This window comes from Pristiophorus japonicus, chromosome 30 (assembly GCF_044704955.1).
Source record: "Pristiophorus japonicus isolate sPriJap1 chromosome 30, sPriJap1.hap1, whole genome shotgun sequence".
NCBI classification, from domain to species: domain Eukaryota; kingdom Metazoa; phylum Chordata; class Chondrichthyes; family Pristiophoridae; genus Pristiophorus; species Pristiophorus japonicus.
Window position 1 is genome coordinate 7,388,300 of NC_092006.1, and position 18,642 is coordinate 7,406,941.

General features: G+C 52.3%; 1 protein-coding gene across 3 annotated transcripts in view; it reads right to left on the reverse strand.

Moving 5' to 3' along the window:
* Positions 1-18,642, reverse strand: part of cgnb (cingulin b) — a 137,729-nt gene that overhangs the window by 18,497 nt on the left and 100,590 nt on the right. For all 3 annotated transcript variants that reach the window (XM_070868619.1, XM_070868620.1, XM_070868621.1), the window contains 4 exons: positions 16,527-16,697; positions 6,860-7,021; positions 5,847-5,936; positions 809-892 (listed from right to left, as the gene is read on the reverse strand). In XM_070868619.1, coding sequence (XP_070724720.1) covers positions 809-892; positions 5,847-5,936; positions 6,860-7,021; positions 16,527-16,697 — 507 coding nt within the window. The remainder of the gene's footprint in view (positions 1-808; positions 893-5,846; positions 5,937-6,859; positions 7,022-16,526; positions 16,698-18,642) is intronic.

Here is an 18,642-nt window from a genome sequence, read left to right on the forward strand (position 1 = left end):
TATTGTGAGCAGTTTTGGTCTCCTTACCTGAGGAAGGATATACTTGCCATAGAGGGAGTGCAGCGATGGCAGGACTGTCATATGAGGAGAGATTGGGTCGACTGGGCCTGTATTCACTGGAGTTTAGAAGAATGAGAGGGGATCTCATTGAAAGGTATAAAATTCTGACGGGGTTGGACAGACTGGATGCGGGGAGGATGTTTCCCCTGGCTGGGAAGTCTAGAACAAGGGGTCACAGCCTCAGGATACGGGGTAGGAAATTTAGGAGCAAGATGAGGAGAAATGTTTTCACTCAGAGGGAGGTGAACCTGTGGAATTCTCTACCACAGAAGGCTGTGGAGGCCAAATCACTGAATATATTTAAGAGGGAGATAGATAGATTTCTAGAAACAAAAGGCATCAAGGGGTATGGGGAGAAAGCGGGAATATGGTGTTGAGATAGAGGATCAGCCATGATCATATTGAATGGTGGTGCAGACTCGAAGGACCGAATGGCCAACTCCTGCTCCGATTTTCGCTGTTTCTATGTTTCCCCTTAAATGCACCTGTGCTATTCGCTTCAACCCCTCCCTGTGGCAGCGAGCTCCACATGCTCACCATTCCCATGGGTAAAGAGGTTTCTCCTGAATTCCCCATTGGATTGATTAGTGACTAGCTTATATTTATTACCATTGAAATACTGGATTGCTGTTAGTGAGTGCCTTTCGCTTCCCCCGGAAAAGCACTTGCGTTATGTGAAAGATGCGAGATCAATCTCAGTTGCTGTTGCCACATCCGCTGCCTCGTGTTAGTTTTTCAGGGAACGTACCTGTCTTTCTAAAGAGATTTTATCACATTCCAGGTCCTGCCTTGCAGCTCTCTCTTGCATCAGCTCGCCTCGCAGCTGCTCAATCTGTTGGCAGAGGTGGGGAAAAAACACAAAGAAATGACGAGGAGGAAGTACGTTGCACACAAATCCAATGCACAGTGTTTAGACTGTAACTCGAACGTGAATGCTGCTTTGCACAAAGCGAGGCGGCAGGGATCCTGCAAATAATCAGACATCGATTCTGTTCGCAAAGGCTCGTGTATTGCCCCAGACGGGTAAATGCAACATGTTATCATCATAGGCAGTCCCTTGTATCGAGGATGACTTGCTTCCACACCAAAAAGGGAGAGTTCACAGGTGTTACAATGAAGGACCGGATATTCCAGGTCCCGAACTACAACCTGAAGGGTGGAAGATGCCTGTGCGTGAATTTTTTTAACGTGGGGTGGCCGTTGCACACCAGCCACCACACGGGCTTGACAGAGCGAGGTCTTGGTCCAGTGGCAAAGGTTAACCAGGACGACTGGAGACCTGCTCTGCTGCACGGACCTAGTGCGCGCACATATTGCAGTTTGGGCTGGGCCCGTGCTGCCCCTGGGCCCGAACTCCCGCCTCTCTCCAGGGCCCCCGAACTCCCGCCTCTCTCCAGGGCCCCCGAACTCCCGCCTCTCTCCAGGGCCCCAATGCACCATGTGTGGTGGCATCGACTGTTCCATCCTCGGTCCTTCCCGTTATCTGATCCCAGGGGAGGAGACAGTGGGGCAACAACGGTCTTCAGGATCTCTGCATTGAGGAGGTCCTGATTATCAACCATTAAGACAGGCAGACTTACATTTCTATCGTGCCTTTCACGACCACCGGACGTCTCAAAGTGCTTTTCAGCCCGTCACTGTTGTAATGTAGGAAACCCGGCAGCCAATTTGTGCACAGCAAGCTTCCACAAGCAGCTCTGTTTAAGGCCTCATCCGAAAGACGGCACCTTGGACAGTGCGGCGCTCCCTCAGCACTGCACTGGGAGCGTCAGCCTAGATTTATGTGCTCACGTCTCTGGAGTGGGACTTGAACAGTGGCAGATGCAGTATAATGTGGATAAATGTGAGGTTATCCACTTTGGTGGCAAAAACAGGAAGGCAGAATATCTGAATGGTGACAGATTAGGAAACGGGGAGGTGCAACGAGACCTGGGTGTCATGGTAAATCAGTCATTGAAAGTTGGCATGCAGGTGCAGCAGGCGGTGAAGAAAGCAAATGGTATGTTGACCTTCATAGCGAGAGGATTTGAGTATAGGAGCAGGGAGGTCTTACTGCAGTTGTACAGGGCCTTAGTGAGACCACACCTTGAATATTGTGTGCAGTTTTGGTCTCCTAATCTGAGGAAGGACATTCTTGCTATTGAGTGAGTGCAGCGAAGGTTCACCAGACTGATTCCTGGGATGGCAGGACTGACATATAAAGAAAGACTGGATCGACTAGGCTTATATTCATTGGAATTTAGAAGAATGAGAGGGGATCTCATAGAAGCATAAAATTCTGATGGGATTTGACAGGATAGATGCGGGAAGAATGTTCCTGATGTTGGGGAAGTCTAGAGCCAGGGGTCACAGTCTAAGGATAAGGGGTAAGCCATCTAGGACCAAGATGAGGGGAAACTTCTTCACTCAGAGAATTGTGAACCTGTGGAATTCTCTACCACAGAAAGTTGTTGAGGTCAGTTCGTTGGATATATTCAAAAGGGAGTTAGATGTGGCCCTTATGGCTAAAGGGATCAGGAGGTATGGAGAGAAAGCAGGAATGGGGTACTGAAGTTGCATGATCAGCCATGATGATATTCAATGGCGGTGCAGGCTCGAAGGGCCAAATGGTCTGCTCCTGCACCTATTTTCGATGTGACTATACCCTTCTGGCCCAGAGACGAGGGTGTTGCCCACTGAGCCAGGGCTGGCACTAACCCCAGAGGATGTGACAGTGGGGCCAAAACCGCCCCCATCTGTATCATTCTATGATGTGCTACCAGCTGTTCACGATGTACTCTCGTCTCGGACTTGCCTATAGCCCCAGGGTAAATGACAGGTGAGCAGTGAATCAATGCTCCACCACCATCACCGGAACACACAGAAGTTTGAGCTGCATTCAGGCACCTGGGCGTTGGCCGAGGCAGCTGGAACCAGTGAAGCTTTAGGATGTGCACATTGTGCAGGGAGGCGGAAGTCCTGATCGCCAGCCATTGATCTCCGGCAGAAAAAGTGCAATTGTAATATATTTGGTAAGGACGGAAAAGTTAAGACTACACCTTCACAAAACCCTGGTTAAGGCCACACCTGGAGCACTGTGAGCAGTTCTGGGCACCACCCCTCAGGGAGGATATATCGGCCTTGGAGGGAGTGCCGCGTAGGTTCACCAGAATGATACCCGCACTCCAGGGTTAAGTTACGAGGAGAGATTACACAGACTAGGGTTGTATTCCCCGGAAATTAAAAAGGGGCAACTGGATCAAAGGTTTTAAGATATTTAGAGGAACTGATAGGGAGGGGAGGGAGAGAGAGAGAGAGAGAGAGAGAGAGAGAGAGAGAGAGAGAGAGAGAGAGAGAATCTATTTTCGCGAGTTGGAGAATCTAGGACTAGGGGGCATAATCCTAAAAATTAGAGCCAGACCTTACAGGAGTATTTTGTATCAGTCTTTACGGTAGAGGACACCAACAATATTCCGACAGTGGATAGTCAAGGGGCTATAGGGGGCGGAGGAACTTAACACAATCACAATCACTAAGGAGGTGGTACTCAGTAAGATAATGGGAGTAAAGACAGATAAATCCCCTGGACCTGATGGTTTGCATCCTAGGGTCTTGAGAAGTAGTGGCAGGGATTGTGGATGCATTGGTTGTAATTTACCAAAATTCCCTGGATTCTGGGGAGGTTCCAGCAGATTGGAAAACTGCAAATGTAACACCCCTAGTTAAAAAAGGAGGCAGATAAAAAGCAGGAAACTATAGACCAGTTCGCCTAACATCTGTGGTTGGATAAATGTTGGAGTTCATTATTAAAGAAGCAGTAGCAGGACATTTGGAAAAGCAAAATTCGGTCAGGCAGAGTCAGCATGGATTTATGCAGGGGAAGTGTGAGGTCATGCACTTTGGCAGAAAAAAATCAAAGAGCAAGTTATTATTTAAACGGAGAAAGATTGCAAAGTGCCGCAGTACAGCGGGACCTGGGGGTACTTGTGCATGAAACACAAAAGGATAGTATGCAGGTACAGCAAGTGATCAGGAAGGCCAATGGTATCTTGGCCTTTATTGCAAAGGGGATGGAGTATAAAAGCAGGGAAGTCTTGCTACAGTTATACAGGGTATTGGTGAGGCCACACCTGGAGTACTGCGTGCAGTTTTGGTTTCCATATTTACGAAAGGATATACTTGCTTTGGAGGCAGTTCAGAGAAGGTTCACTCGGTTGATTCCGGGGATGAGGGGGTTGATTTATGAGGAAAGGTTGAGGAGGTTGGACCTCTACTTATTGGAATTCAGAAGAATGAGAGGTGATCTTATCGAAACGTATAAGATTATGAGGGGCTTGACAAGTGGATGCAGAGAAGATGTTTCCACTGATGGGGGAGACTAGAACTAGTGGGCATGGTCTTAGAATAAGGGGCCACCCATTTAAAACTGAGGAGGAATTTCTTCTCTCAGAGGGTTGTAAATCTGTGGAATTCGCTGCCTCAGAGAGCTGTGGAAGCTGGGACATTGAATAAATTTAAGACAGAAATAGACAGTCTGTTGAGCGATTAAGGGGATGGGCGGGGAAGTGGAGCTGAGTCCATGATTGGATCAGCCATGATCTTATTGAATGGTGGAGCAGGCTCAAGGGCCCGTATGGCCGACTCCTGCTCCTATTTCTTATGTTCTTAAAGGTATTAAAGGATATGGGACAGAGGTGGGTAGACGAAGTTAGGTCGCAGATCAACCCGTGAGCTCATTGAATGACGGAACAAGCTCGAGGAGCTGAATGGCCTCCTCCTGTTCCTATGTTTGATCCCCTCACCTACTGTAAAATAGCTCGCTAATTCTCTCTGACCAGCTTATTGCAGGAGAATTTTGACATTTGGTACCTGTGTTGAGAGTGGGTGACAGCCAGTACCCGAGAGACTTTATCCCCAATGTTTCAGCCGTGGCTCAGTGGGTCAGAAGGTTGCGTGTTCAAGTCCCACTCCAGACACTTGAGCACATAAATCTAGCCTGACACTCCCTGTGCAGTATTGAGGGAATGCTGCACTGTCGGAGGTACCATCTTTCGGATGAGACGTTAAGACGAGGCCCTGTCTGCCCTCTCAAGTGGACGGAAAAGATCCCATGGCCATTATTTCAAAGAGCAGGGGAATTCTCTTGGGCCAATACTTATCCCTCAATCAACATAACAAATCTCAATATACTACATCCACTGGTTCCCCTTTATCTACCCTGCTAGTTACATCCTCAAAAAACCTCAAATTTGTTAAACACGATTTCTCTTTCATAAAACGATGTTGACTCTGCCTGATCGTATTATGATTTAAGTCTCCTGTTAATGGATTCCAGCATTTTCCAGAAGACTGATAACAAGAGGGAGGAGGGAGGAGGAGGACAGAGAGAGACAGGAGAGGGAAAAGAGAAAGAGGTAGAGAGGGAGTGAGAGAGAGAGAGAGAGAGAGAGAAGAGGAGGAGAAAGAGGTAGGGCGGAAGTGAGAGCGATAGGGGAAAGAGAGAGAGAGAGAGAGGGAGGCTAGGGGAGCGAGAGAGAGAGAGAGAGAGAGAGAGACAGACACACACAGAGACAAAGAGAGATATTGTTTCAATCTAAAAAATATTAGCTGCCAGAACCTTGGCCACTAGAGCTAATTGCAATTGTTGCTAAACGATCTTGGCTCTGCTAAGTGAGGTGTGACCAATGATCAGAAACTGTTTATTTAGTATCTTGTTTGGAGAGTCTTGAGCCCGATGATGAATTCCTGCCTTGAGCCAGACACTGGACTGATGAGAGAATGATCAGCCCGCCCACCCGCTCCCCTACCTGCTCTCGGCTCCGGTTGATTCTCTCAGTCAACAGGTCAACACTGCTCTTCTCTTCGTCCAGTTCCAGCTCCAGGTGCTTGACCTTATCCTGCAAGGGCGAGGAAAACGAGGAGAGTTACAAAACAGCTGCCCGGCGGAGGCTCGAGCCTCGGGAGGGACGGGGGGACGGCCGAGAGAGGGGCCGAGGAGAGTTGCACTTGTGACTCTGTCTCTGCCGCACCACCGACCTCGGCCGTCTGGCTGCGGCTAGCCAGCACGGCAGATGGTGACATACCCTTTGCCAATCTCCTTCCCACTCACTTCCCCGAAGACTTGGGTGCTGTTCGACATACGCGAGTCACACTCTTCTACCCCAGGCCAAGTGGCTGATATTTACGTGCAAGAATCATGGACATAGAAATTCACCTCGGCTGGAAAGGCAAAATGGCTGCCATCACCGGCGTGTTTCTTGCAGTCCCAGTCTAATATTGACTTAAAATGGAACCGGATAACAGATGGGAACGTACATGTATTTATATAGCGCCTTTAACGTAGTAAAACGTCCCACGGCGCTTCACATGAGCAATGATCAGACAAAATTTCACACCAGGTCACATAAGGATATATTAAGGACAGGTGACCAAAAGCTGGGTAAAGTTTTAAGGAGCGTCTTAACGGAGGCGAGAGGGGGAGTTCCAGAGCTTGGGGCCCAGGCCGCTAAAGGCACGGCCGCCAATGGTGGAGCGATTATAATCAGGGGATGCTCAAGCGGGCAGAATTGGAGGAGCGCATGCGAAAATCAAATCCGATTTGGTGGACACTGACTGTCATATGTACATGCTGTTTGTAGCCACCAGATGGTGTCATGGCTGGAGGCCACTGAGCAGCATGCACATGGTGCTGCTCTGGTATAAAAGGCCAGCCATTTTGAGAGTCAGGCACTTTGGGCCAAAATAAAAGCAGAGCCAAGGTTGTATCTTGCTTAGTTAAACAGTATTCAATTTGAGCCTTTATTGCACACACAACACCGACCTCCAGTACTTTCGCCAACCGGGACTTGTCGTCCTGCGTACGTCTCTTGGTGTCCATCTCCTGCTCCAAGTGCTGCACTCTCTGCCCCAGCACGTCCTTATCCAGCACAGCGTTGTCCTTCTCCGCAACGCTCTGCTGCAGATCGTGTTTCAAACGCCCGATCTGGAACGGGAAACGCACGGTTTAACTGTACACCTTTCAGGGCTCCGCTCTCTTGCGGCGAGAGCTGGAAGATTGCCAACGGCATTGGTCACAGGAAGCTTGGGGATCGGAACACGGTTTCTGATGCTGACCGTGGGACTGGATGGCCATCATCATCTTGACCCCCCCCCCGCCAACCCTGGCTGTTGCTCTCTGACCACCATTCAAGTTTGGTGGGGACGGGACAGGACTGATGTTCCTTGCTGCTACGAGGGTCCCAGTCATGCTGCGCTAATGTTTCCCACACTCCTGGACAATCCCAATGTCCTACAATCCTACAGACGCGAATTATAAATATTTACTTTATTATAAATCCTTTGTTACCTCCAGACTTGACTAATCCAACGCACTCCTGGCCGGCCTCCCACATTCTACCCGACATAAACTCGAGGTGACCCAAAACTCGGCTGCCCCGTGTCCTAACTCGCACCGAGTCCCGCTCACCCATCACCCCCCTGTGCTCGCTGCCCCCGTGTCCTAACTCGCACCGAGTCCCGCTCACCCATCATCCCCTGTGCTCGCTGCCCCGTGTCCTAACTCGCACCGAGTCCCGCTCACCCATCACCCCCTGTGCTCACTGCCCCCGTGTCCTAACTCGCACCGAGTCCCGCTCACCCATCACCCCCTGTGCTCGCTGCCCCGTGTTCTAATTCGCACCGAGTCCCGCTCACCCATCACCCCCTGTGCTCGCTGCCCCGTGTTCTAATTCGCACCGAGTCCCGCTCACCCATCACCCCCTGTGCTCGCTGCCCCGTGTCCTAACTCGCACCGAGTCCCGCTCACCCATCACCCCCTGTGCTCGCTGCCCCGTGTCCTAACTCGCACCGAGTCCCGCTCACCCATCACCCCCTGTGCTCGCTGCCCCGTGTCCTAACTCGCACCGAGTCCCGCTCACCCATCACCCCCTGTGCTCACTGCCCCGTGTCCTAACTCGCACCGAGTCCCGCTCACCCATCGCCCCCTGCGCTCGCTGCCCCGTGTTCTAATTCGCACCGAGTCCCGCTCACCCATCGCCCCCTGCACTCGCTGCCCCGTGTCCTAACTCGCACCGAGTCCCGCTCACCCATCACCCCCTGTGCTCGCTGCCCCGTGTCCTAACTCGCACCGAGTCCCGCTCACCCATCACCCCTTTTGCTCGCTGCCCCGTGTCCTAACTCGCACCGAGTCTCGCTCACCCATCACCCCCCGTGCTCGCTGCCCAGTGTCCTAACTCGCACCGAGTCCCGCTCACCCATCACCCCGTGCGCGCTGCCCAGTGTCCTAACTCGCAGAGTCCCGCTCACCCATCACCCCCTGTCCTAACTCGCAGAGTCCCGCTCATCCATCACCCCGTGCTCGCTGCCTAGTGTCCTAACTCGCACCGAGTCCCGCTCACCCATCACCCCGTGCGCGCTGCCCAGTGTCCTAACTCGCACCGAGTCCCGCTCACCCATCACTCTCTGTGCTCACTGACTTACATTGGCTCCCAGTTAAGCAACAGCTCGATTTCAAAATTCTCATCCATGCTTACAAATCCCTCCACGGCCTCGCCACTCTCCATCTCTAATCTCCTTCAGCACCCCGCGCCCCCCGGCCAGGATGTCTGCGCTCCTCCAATTCTGCACATCCCCGATTATAATCGCCTCCATTTGATTTCTCATCCGAAAGACTGCTGCTCCGACAGTGCGGCGCTCCCTCAGCACCTCCCCTCCGACAGTGCGGCGCTCCCTCATACCGCCCCTCCGACAGTGCGGCGCTCCCTCAGCACCTCCCCTCCGACAGTGCGGCGCTCCCTCATACCGCCCCTCCAACAGTGCGGCGCTCCCTCAGCACCGCCCCTCCAACAGTGCGGCGCTCCCTCAGCACCGCCCCTCCAACAGTGCGGCGCTCCCTCAGCACCGCCCCTCCAACAGTGCGGCGCTCCCTTAGTGTCGGCCTAGATTCTGCGCTCAAGTCTCTGGAGTGGAGTGGGACATGTATTTAAATGGTATGAATGCAAGTCAGTCAGGGCTTGTTTGCTTCGGGGTATAAATATGGTGAACCCCACTGTACTCTGGTTCTTCATGAGTGCAGCTCATTCCACCGACTGCCTGACCCGATGGGAGTGCTCCGGATGGTGTGACTGTCCTCGTGATTGGTTACGAGTAGGTTGTGTAGCTTTAAAATCCAACCGTTATGCATCGTACTTCCCTGTAGCTGAAGTGGACTTTGAATTATTGATGTCATGCATGAAGCTGTTGTGTGTTAACTGTTCTTTCAACATACCGTGTTGGCACACGCACCCAGGCCAACACCCTGTTCCTCCCCACCACCCAGAGTTATTTTCTCAATTTGAGACAGCACAGCATGCTGGCGCGTTGGTGTGTGCATCACAGAACGATAGGATGTGGGTTCACCCTGTGATCCTCGACATTGCAAAACTCTTACAATGTTGAGGAGCCCGGGGTGGGGAGATTTAAAATTCCAGCACGATTCCCGAACACCTCCTCACCGCTTCTGGGCGCGTCGTCACTGCTGGAGTCTTGGGCAATTGGTTAACTACCTACCCTCGGAGTCAGAAGGTTGTGAGTTCAAGTCCCACTCCAGGGACTTGAGCACATAAATCTAGGCTGACACTCCCAGTGCAGTGCTGAGGGAGCGCCGCACTGTCGGAGGGGCAGTACTGAGGGAGCCGCACTGTCGGAGGGGCGGTACTGAGGGAGCGCCGCACTGTCGGAGGGGCGGTGCTGAGGGAGCGCCGCGCTGTCGGAGGGGCGGTGCTGAGGGAGCGCCGCGCTGTCGGAGGGGCGGTACTGAGGGAGCGCCGCACTGTCGGAGGGGCGGTACTGAGGGAGCGCCGCACTGTCGGAGGGGCGGTGCTGAGGGAGCGCCGCACTGTCGGAGGGGCGGTGCTGAGGGAGCGCCGCACTGTCGGAGGGGCAGTGCTGAGGGAGCGCTGCACTGTCGGAGGGGCGGTGCTGAGGGAGCGCCGCACTGTCGGAGGGGCGGTGCTGAGGGAGCGCCGCGCTGTCGGAGGGGCAGTACTGAGGGAGCGCCGCACTGTCGGAGGGGCGGTGCTGAGGGAGCGCCGCGCTGTCGGAGGGGCGGTGCTGAGGGAGCGCCGCGCTGTCGGAGGGGCAGTACTGAGGGAGCGCCGCACTGTCGGAGGGGCGGTGCTGAGGGAGCGCGGAGGGGCAGTGCTGAGGGAGCGCCGCGCTGTCGGAGGGGCGATGCTGAGGGAGCGCCGTGCTGTCGGAGGGGCGGTGCTGAGGGAGCGCCGTGCTGTCGGAGCGCCGTGCTGTCGGAGGGGCGGTGCTGAGGGAGCGCCGCACTGTCGGAGGGGCGGTGCTGAGGGAGCGCCGCACTGTCGGAGGGGCGGGCCGCGCTGTCGGAGGGGCGGTGCTGAGGGAGCGCGGAGGGGCAGTGCTGAGGGAGCGCCGCGCTGTCGGAGGGGCGGTACTGAGGGAGCGCGGAGGGGCAGTGCTGAGGGAGCGCCGCGCTGTCGGAGGGGCGATGCTGAGGGAGCGCCGCACTGTCGGAGGGGCGGTGCTGAGGGAGCGCCGCACTGTCGGAGGGGCGGGCCGCGCTGTCGGAGGGGCGGCGCTGAGGGAGCGCCGCGCTGTCGGAGGGGCGGTGCTGAGGGAGCGTCTCACTGCGCTGTCGGAGGAGCGGCACTGAGGGAGCGCGCCACACTGTCGGAGGGGCGGTACTGAGAGAACGCTTCAGCAAGAGCCCTAATTAAGCTTTCCTTTGCAATATTTTCTGCAGCCACGTCGCCACTAGTGAGACAGTCAATTTTTCTCTCTGCAATTTGCTCAATTTGAAAAATAAAGTCGTGAAGGCCCCATTAATTTAATCAACCCAGTGGCTCCCCGCCTTCCATGCTCTGATGGAGCAAACTGTGTCGTCACTGTTAATTATATCACCAAGGCATCCATTTCCTTACTGGCATGTTTTCCATGGAAAAGGTGCTATCTAAATGTAAGTGGTTCGCTAGCTCTACTCCCATCTAGTGGCAGCAGCTGAGTACTGCACACTGTGCATATGGAGGAACGTTTTGACATTCTTGAATCATACAATGGTTACAGAGCAGGAGGCGCCCATTTGGCCCGTGCCGGCCGTCTGCAAGAGCGCTTCAGCTAACCCCGCTCCCACTGCCCTTTCCCCGTAGTCCTGCAATTTTATTCCCCCCAATTCCCTTTTGAAAGCCACGACTGAGTCAGCCACCACCACCCTTTCAGGCAGCCTGTCAGGCATGCGAACCATGTGGCCCACCCAGCGGAACTGGTCGAGTATGGTCAGTGCTTCGATGTTGGACGCTAACATCCTGAAGCAAGCACTCTACTCGGAACTCCTGCACGGCAAGCGAGCCCAAGGTGGGCAGAGGAAACGTTACAAAGCCTCCCTGATAAAGTGCAACATCCCCACCGACACCTGGGAGTCCCTGGCCAGAGAGTAGTCCGCCCTAAGAGGAGGAAGTGCATCCGGGAGGGTGCTGAGCACCTCGAGTCTCATCGCCGAGAGCGTGCAGAAACCAAGCGCAGGTAGCGGAAGGAGCGTGCGGCAAACCAGTCCCACCCTCCCCTTCCCTCAACCACTGTCTGTCCCACCTGTGACAGGGACTGTGGCTCTCGGATTGGACTGTTCAGCCACCTAAGGACTCACTTTTAGAGTGGAAGCAAGTCTTCCTCGTTTCCAAGGGACTGTCGATGACGACGATTCAGGAAGTGCATTCCAGATCCTAACCACTAAGTTTTTTTTCTTACATCGCCTTTGGTTCTTCTGCCGATCGCCTTAATCTGTGTCCTCTGGTTCTCGACCCTTCACCCAATGGGAACAGTTTCTCTCTCTCTCTCTACTCTGTCCAGACCCCTCATGATTTTGAACGCTTCGATCAAATCTCCTTGCAACCTTCTCTGCTCCAAGGAGAACAACCCCAGTTTCTCCAGTCTATCCACCGAACTGAAGTCCTTCATCCCTGGAACCATTCTGGTCAATCTTTTCTACACCCTCTCTAAGGCCTTCACATCCTTCCTAAAGTGCGATGCCCAGAATGAGACACAATACTCCAGTTGGGGCTGAATCAGTGTTTTATAAAAGTTCATCATAATTTCCTTGCTTTTGTACTCTGTGCCTCTATTTACGAAGCCCATAAGACACAAGAAATAGGAGCAGGAGTAGGCCATACGGCCCCTCAAGCCTGCTCCACCATTTATTACGATCATGGCTGATCCGATCATGGACTCAGCTCCACTTCCCTGCCCGCCCCCTTATCGGTAAAGAAACTGTCTATCTCAGTCTTAAATTTATTCAATGTCCCAGCTTCCACAGCTCTGAGGTAGCGAATTCTACAGATTTACAACCCAAAGAAATTCCTCCTCATCTCTGTTCTAAATGGGCGGCCCCTTATTCTAAGATCGTGCCCTCTAGTTCTAGTCTCCCCCATCAGTGGAAACATCCTCTCTGCATCCACCCTGTCAAGCCCCCTCATAATCTGATACGTTTCGATACGATCGCCTCTCATTCTTCTGAATTCCAATGAGTAAGAGGCCCAACCTGCTCAACCTTTCCTCATAAGTCAACCCCCTCATCTCCGGAATCAACTGAGTGAACCTTCTCTGAACTGCCTCCAAAGCAAGTATATCCTTTCGTAAATATGGAAACCAAAACAACACGCAGTATTGCAGATTTGTCCTCCATGCCTCTATTTATGAAGCCCAGGATTCCGTAAGCTTGTTTAACCACTTTCTCAACCTGCCCTGCCACCTTCAACGATTTGCGCACATATATCCCCGGGTCTCTCTCTTCCTACACCCCCCAATATGCCACGTTTATTATCTTACAAGTATTGCAAGTGCACAATTTTGGTCAGTGCTCAATTGTTGAGGGGCTGCAAAAAGCAGAGTTGTACAGACCTGGCTCGATTTGTGGGCTGCGCTGGATTAGGACAGTGCCCAAGGCTTCAGAACCCATGGGTTAAAGATTCTGGGTGTGGTGTGAAACAGGCCAGGACACCCAACCCCCTGATCAGCATGCAGGAACCAGTGCTGAACTGTGTGCGTGAAAGCAAGATCAGGATCAAAGTTGATTGCGATGGTTCCCAAGATAACATTAAAAAGCCTGCCAACTAAAAGCAATGTATGAGGAGGACACAACAAATCTGCAAATGGACAGGGACAGGCTAAGTGAGTGGGCAAAAATTTGGCAGATGGAGTATAATGTGTGAGGTCATGCACTTTGGCAGAAAAAAAAAATCAAAGAGCAAGTTATTATTTAAACGGAGAAAGATTGCAAAGTGCCGCAGTACAGCGGGACCTGGGGGTACTTGTGCATGAAACACAAAAGGATAGTATGCAGGTACAGCAGGTGGTCAGCAAGGCCAATGGTATCTTGGCCTTTATTGCAAAGCGGATGGAGTATAAAAGCAGGGAAGTCTTGCTACATTTATACAGGGTATCGGTGAGGCCACACCTGGAATACTGCGTGCAGTTTTGGTTTCCATATTTACGAAAGGATATACTTGGAGGCAGTTCAGAGAAGGTTCACAATAGGGCCAGCGATTACACTCTGAAATTGTTGAACTCGATGTTGAGACCAGAAGGCGGTAAAGTGCCTAAACAAAAGATAAGGTGCTGTTCCTCGAGCTTGCGTCGAGCTTGGTTGGAACAGTGTAGGAGGCCAAGGACGGAGAGGTCAGAGTGGGAGCGGAGAATTAAAGTGACAGGCTTGTACGTGAATCGTGGCCCTCAACCACTGACTGTCCCACCTGTGACAGGGACTGCGGCTCTCGTATTGGACTGTTCAGCCACCTAACAACTCATTTTAAGAGTGGAAGCGAGTCTTCCTCGATTCAGAGGGACTGCCTATGATAATTTGAGCAGAGAGGCGCGACGAGGATCGAGGCAAAAATGGGAGGGCACTTCTGGGGCAGTGAGATCTCTCTAATCCTTGGTTTTTGCCAATCTGTGCCGAAATTGTCTGCCTTAGTTCAATGTGGTCTTACAGGGAGAGAATGTGTCCCTTGGTTCAGGGAAATAGGAACTCCTTATGTAGTTTGGCTTGAAGACTTTTAAAAGGCATGCATTTATATAGTGTCTTTCACAACCACCGGATGTCCCAACGCGCTTTACAGCCAATTAAGTACTTTTCTGAAGTGTAGTCACCGTTGTAATGTAGGAATCGGGACAACCAATTTGCGCACAGCAAGCTCCCACAGACAGCAGTGTGATAATGACCCAGATCATCTGTTTTAGTGATGTTGGTTGAGGGATAAATATTGGCCCCAGGACACCGGGGAGAACTCCCCCTGCTCTTCTTCCAATAGTGGCCGTGGGATCTTCCACGTCCAATTGAAAGAGCAGATGGGGCCTCGGTTTAACATCTCATCTGAAAGACGGCACCTCCGACAGCGCGGCGCTCCCTCGGCACCGCTCCTCCGACAGGGCGGCGCTCCCTCGGCACCGCCCCTCCGACAGGGCGGCGTTCCCTCGGCACCGCCCCTCCGACAGCACGGCGCTCCCTCGGCACCGCCCCTCCGACAGGGCGGCGCTCCCTCGGCACCGCCCCTCCGACAGCGCGGCGCTCCCTCGGCACCGCCCCTCCGACAGTGCGGCGCTCCCTCGGCACCGCCCCTCCGACAGCGCGGCGCTCCCTCGGCACCGCCCCTCCGACAGCGCGGCGCTCCCACGGCACCGCCCCTCCGACAGCGCGGCATTGCACCGCCCCTCCGACAGCGCGGCGCTCCCTCGGCACCGCCCCTCCGACAGCGCGGCATTGCACCGCGGTGTCAGCCTGGATTTTTTGTGCTCAAGTCTCTGGAGTGTGATGGAACCCATGACCTTCTGACTCAGGTGAGTGTGCTACCCACTGAGCCACGAGTTGACACCCGTCATACATATCGAACAACCAGCTGATCCCAGCCCACCCATTTAAACAAAAGTCACGCCCGGCTCCGACTGGCTGTCAGCGCAATGAGCGTGGTTCAGCACCGCTGCCACAATATCAAAATGAGATTCAACAAACAGTCAGAAGTCAGCGTGTCTGGAGCGATTTGCATTCACGAGTGTAATGTTCACACACTTTCACAAAAGGCACAGGAAGAGGCCACAAACTAAAAATGGTTTAAACGAGCTTTTGGGACTGAATGGGCGAGGGAGCGAAAGGCACCACGCTGGGGCAGGTGGTCACCAATTAAAAACAATCTCTGCAGTCGAGAACCAGATCTGTTTATGCATCAAAACAAAGGGATTGATACAATCCAACACAGGAGCCCCTGGATTGATTGGCCGGAGGGGGAAAAAACAGCGCCCTCTAGCGACTACAAGTCCGCAAGAAACCAGAACAGCAAAGGATTCCACAAGGCGTGCATTTTGAGAAGGGGGCACTTGAGGAGATGAGGAGAAACTTCTTCACTCAGAATTGTGAACCTGTGGAATTCTCTACCACAAAAAGTTGTTGGGGTCAGTTCGTTAGATATATTCAAAAGGGAGTTAGATGTGGCCCTTACGGCTAAAGGGATCGAGGGGGTATGGAGAGAAAATAGGAAAGGGGTACTGAAGTTGCATGATCAGCCATGATCATATTGAATGGTGGTGCAGGCTCAAAGGGCTGAATGGCCTACTCCTGCATCTATTTTCTAGGTTTCTTAAGATAAGGAGTTACTTTGGCCCGGACGACTCCATGTGCAAACTGTGGATACCCAGACCTATCACCGCAAACAACAAAACCGATCCAGACGCATTAATGGAAGACCCAGCCCAGCGGGACATTTATTCGGAAAATGGATATATAAACAATATACACACACACACACACACACACACAAGCTGGAAGCAGCTCAACGGATCCAACGGAAGGAGAAGGGAACGGAAGGAAGAAAAGGACCAGAAAGAGGGAACATCGAAGAAGCATAGACAATAGGTGCAGGAGTAGGCCATTCGGCCCTTCGAGCCTGCATCACCATTCAATAAGATCATGGCTGATCATTCACCTCAGTACCCCTTTCCTGCTTTCTCTCCATACCCCTTTAGCCGTGAGGGCCATATCTAACTCCCTTTTGAATATATCTAACGAATTGGCCTCAACAACTTTCTGTGGTAGAGAATGCCACAGGTTCACAATTCTCTGGGTAAAAAAGTTTCTCCTCATCTCGGTCCTAAATGGCTTACCCCTTATCCTTAGACTGTGACCCCTGGTTCTGGACTTCCCCAACATCGGGAACATTCTTCCTGCATCCAAGAGGAACAACCGGTCATGCAACCAACGACCACGAGCCTACACGCGACGATAACAGCAACTAACTGGACAGGTGATTGTATGTCTGCGGTCAATTCTCTCAGAAGTCTTGTTCTGTCATTTTTAGTTGGTTTTTGCATAATAAAACTAACACTTGGGTTAAGGCTAAACTTTGCATTACGTGCGGTCCTTTCCTGTAATTCCCGAGGTCGACAAATCGAGGTAGAGTGTAAAATGAACACCCTACACGAGGGGTGTAGGGGAAGCCCAGTACCTCGTCTTGTAGTCTCTTGACGGTCATGTTCGCCTTTTCCAATTCCAGTGCCCTCTCCTTTCCTTGCCTCTGATGCTCCATTAACTCCCGACGCGATTTATCCCGGTATTCATCCAACTGGGACTGCAGCACAACCACCGAGCTCCCCGACTGCTCGGAGACATCGTCGACCTGCGACCAGGGAAGATAAATCAAAGGGATACAAGTTACTGCGGTTCTGCCCTCTGGCTGGGTCAGGAGAATGACCTCCGGCCGATTCAGTTCCCTTTCTCCCCAAACGCACGCCAGGATAGTGTGGACAGGGTACTGGGACAGCAAACCAAAATGTTGGGTGTTTCAAACCCCATTGTGAAACGGAGTTCAATAAATTCGCTATTTTATGGGCTACCACCACCAGGAAAGATTACAACAACAACCTTTATTTATATAGCACCTTTAACGTAGTAAAACTGTTATGTATTGAATAAAGAGTCTGGCCAGATACTGTGAGCTCAAAGTAATGTGTGACCGAAGTCCTTTATTACAGGTCTCCAGAGTGCCTCTCCAGCCTGTGATGCCTCCTTATATATAGGTGCTCCCAAGGGATTGTGGGATCCCTTGGGACTCCAGGGGATGAGCCCTCTGGTGGTTAAACATGGTATTTACAGATTTACATATATAACAAAAACGACCCAGGACGCTTCACAGGAGTAGTACAAGACAAAACAGGTAAATTTGACACCAAGCCGCATAAGAAGAAATTACAGCAGCTGACCAAAAGCTTGGTTAAAGAGGTAGGTTACGGAGCGCCTTAAAGGAGGAGAGAGAGGTGGAGAGGTTTAGGCAGGGAATTTCACAGCTTAGGGCCCAGGCAACGGAAGGCACGGCCACCAATGGTGGTGTGATTATAATCAGCTCCTCTTCACAGAATTTACACGAACAGGCCATTGGGCCCCACCGCTCCGAGCCGGGGTTTATGCTCCACACCAGCCTCCTCCCACCCCATCACCATATCCTTCTATTCCTTTCTCCCTCATATGTTTATCCAGCTACCCCTTAAATGCATCGATACTATTCGCCTCAACCACTCCCTGTGGCAGCGAGTTCCACATTCTCACCACTGGTGACAGATTAGGAAAAGGGGAGGTGCAACGAGACCTGGGTGTCATGGTACAGTCAGTCATTGAAAGTAGGCATGCAGGTACAGCAGGCAGTGAAGGCGGCAAATGGTATGTTGGCCTTCGTAGCGAGAGGATTTGAGTATAGGAGCAGGGAGGTCTTACTGCAGTTGTACAGGGCCTCGGTGAGGCCTCACCTGGAATAGTGTGTACAGTTTTGGTCTCCTAATCTGAGGAAGGACGTTCTTGCTATTGAGGGAGTGCAGCGAAGGTTCGCCAGACTGATTCCCAGGATGGCAGGACTGACATATGAAGGAAGACTGGATCGACTAGGCTTATATTCACTGGAATTTAGAAGAATGAAAGGGGATCTCATAGAAACATATAAAATTCTGACGGGATTGGACAGGTTAGATGCGGGAAGAATGTTCCCGATGTTGGGGAAGTCCAGAACCAAGGGTCACAGTCTAAGGGTAAGGGGTAAGCCATTTAGGACCGAGATGAGGAGAAACTTCACTCAGAGAATTGTGAACCTCTGGAATTCTCTACGACAGAGAGTTGTTGGGGCCAGTTCGTTAGATATATTCAAAAGGGAGTTAGATGTGGCCCTTATGGCTAAAGGGATCAAGGGGTATGAAGAGAAAGCAGGAGTGGGATACTGAAGTTGCATGATCAGCCATGATCATACTGAATGGTGGTGCAGGCTCGAAGAACCGAATGGCCTGCTCCTGCACCTATTTTCTATGTTTCTATGTTTTTTTTGCCTCCCAGGAGATTACATCACTCTGTTAAAGAGCCGGCACAGGCACGATGGGCTGAATGGTCTCCTTCCTGCTGCTTCACTCGATGATTCTAAGTCTTCGGGAGGGTGGCGAGGGGAGCAAGAAGGGCCTCGCCCAACTTTCCCTCTGATGCACGCAGCTCTCTGCCAGTCCCGCCCGTGCCTGGGATAGTTTCTTTCAATGTTAAATTTCGCTCGTGCGCGGAACTGTGAATGGACAACCTGAAAATAAATTAGG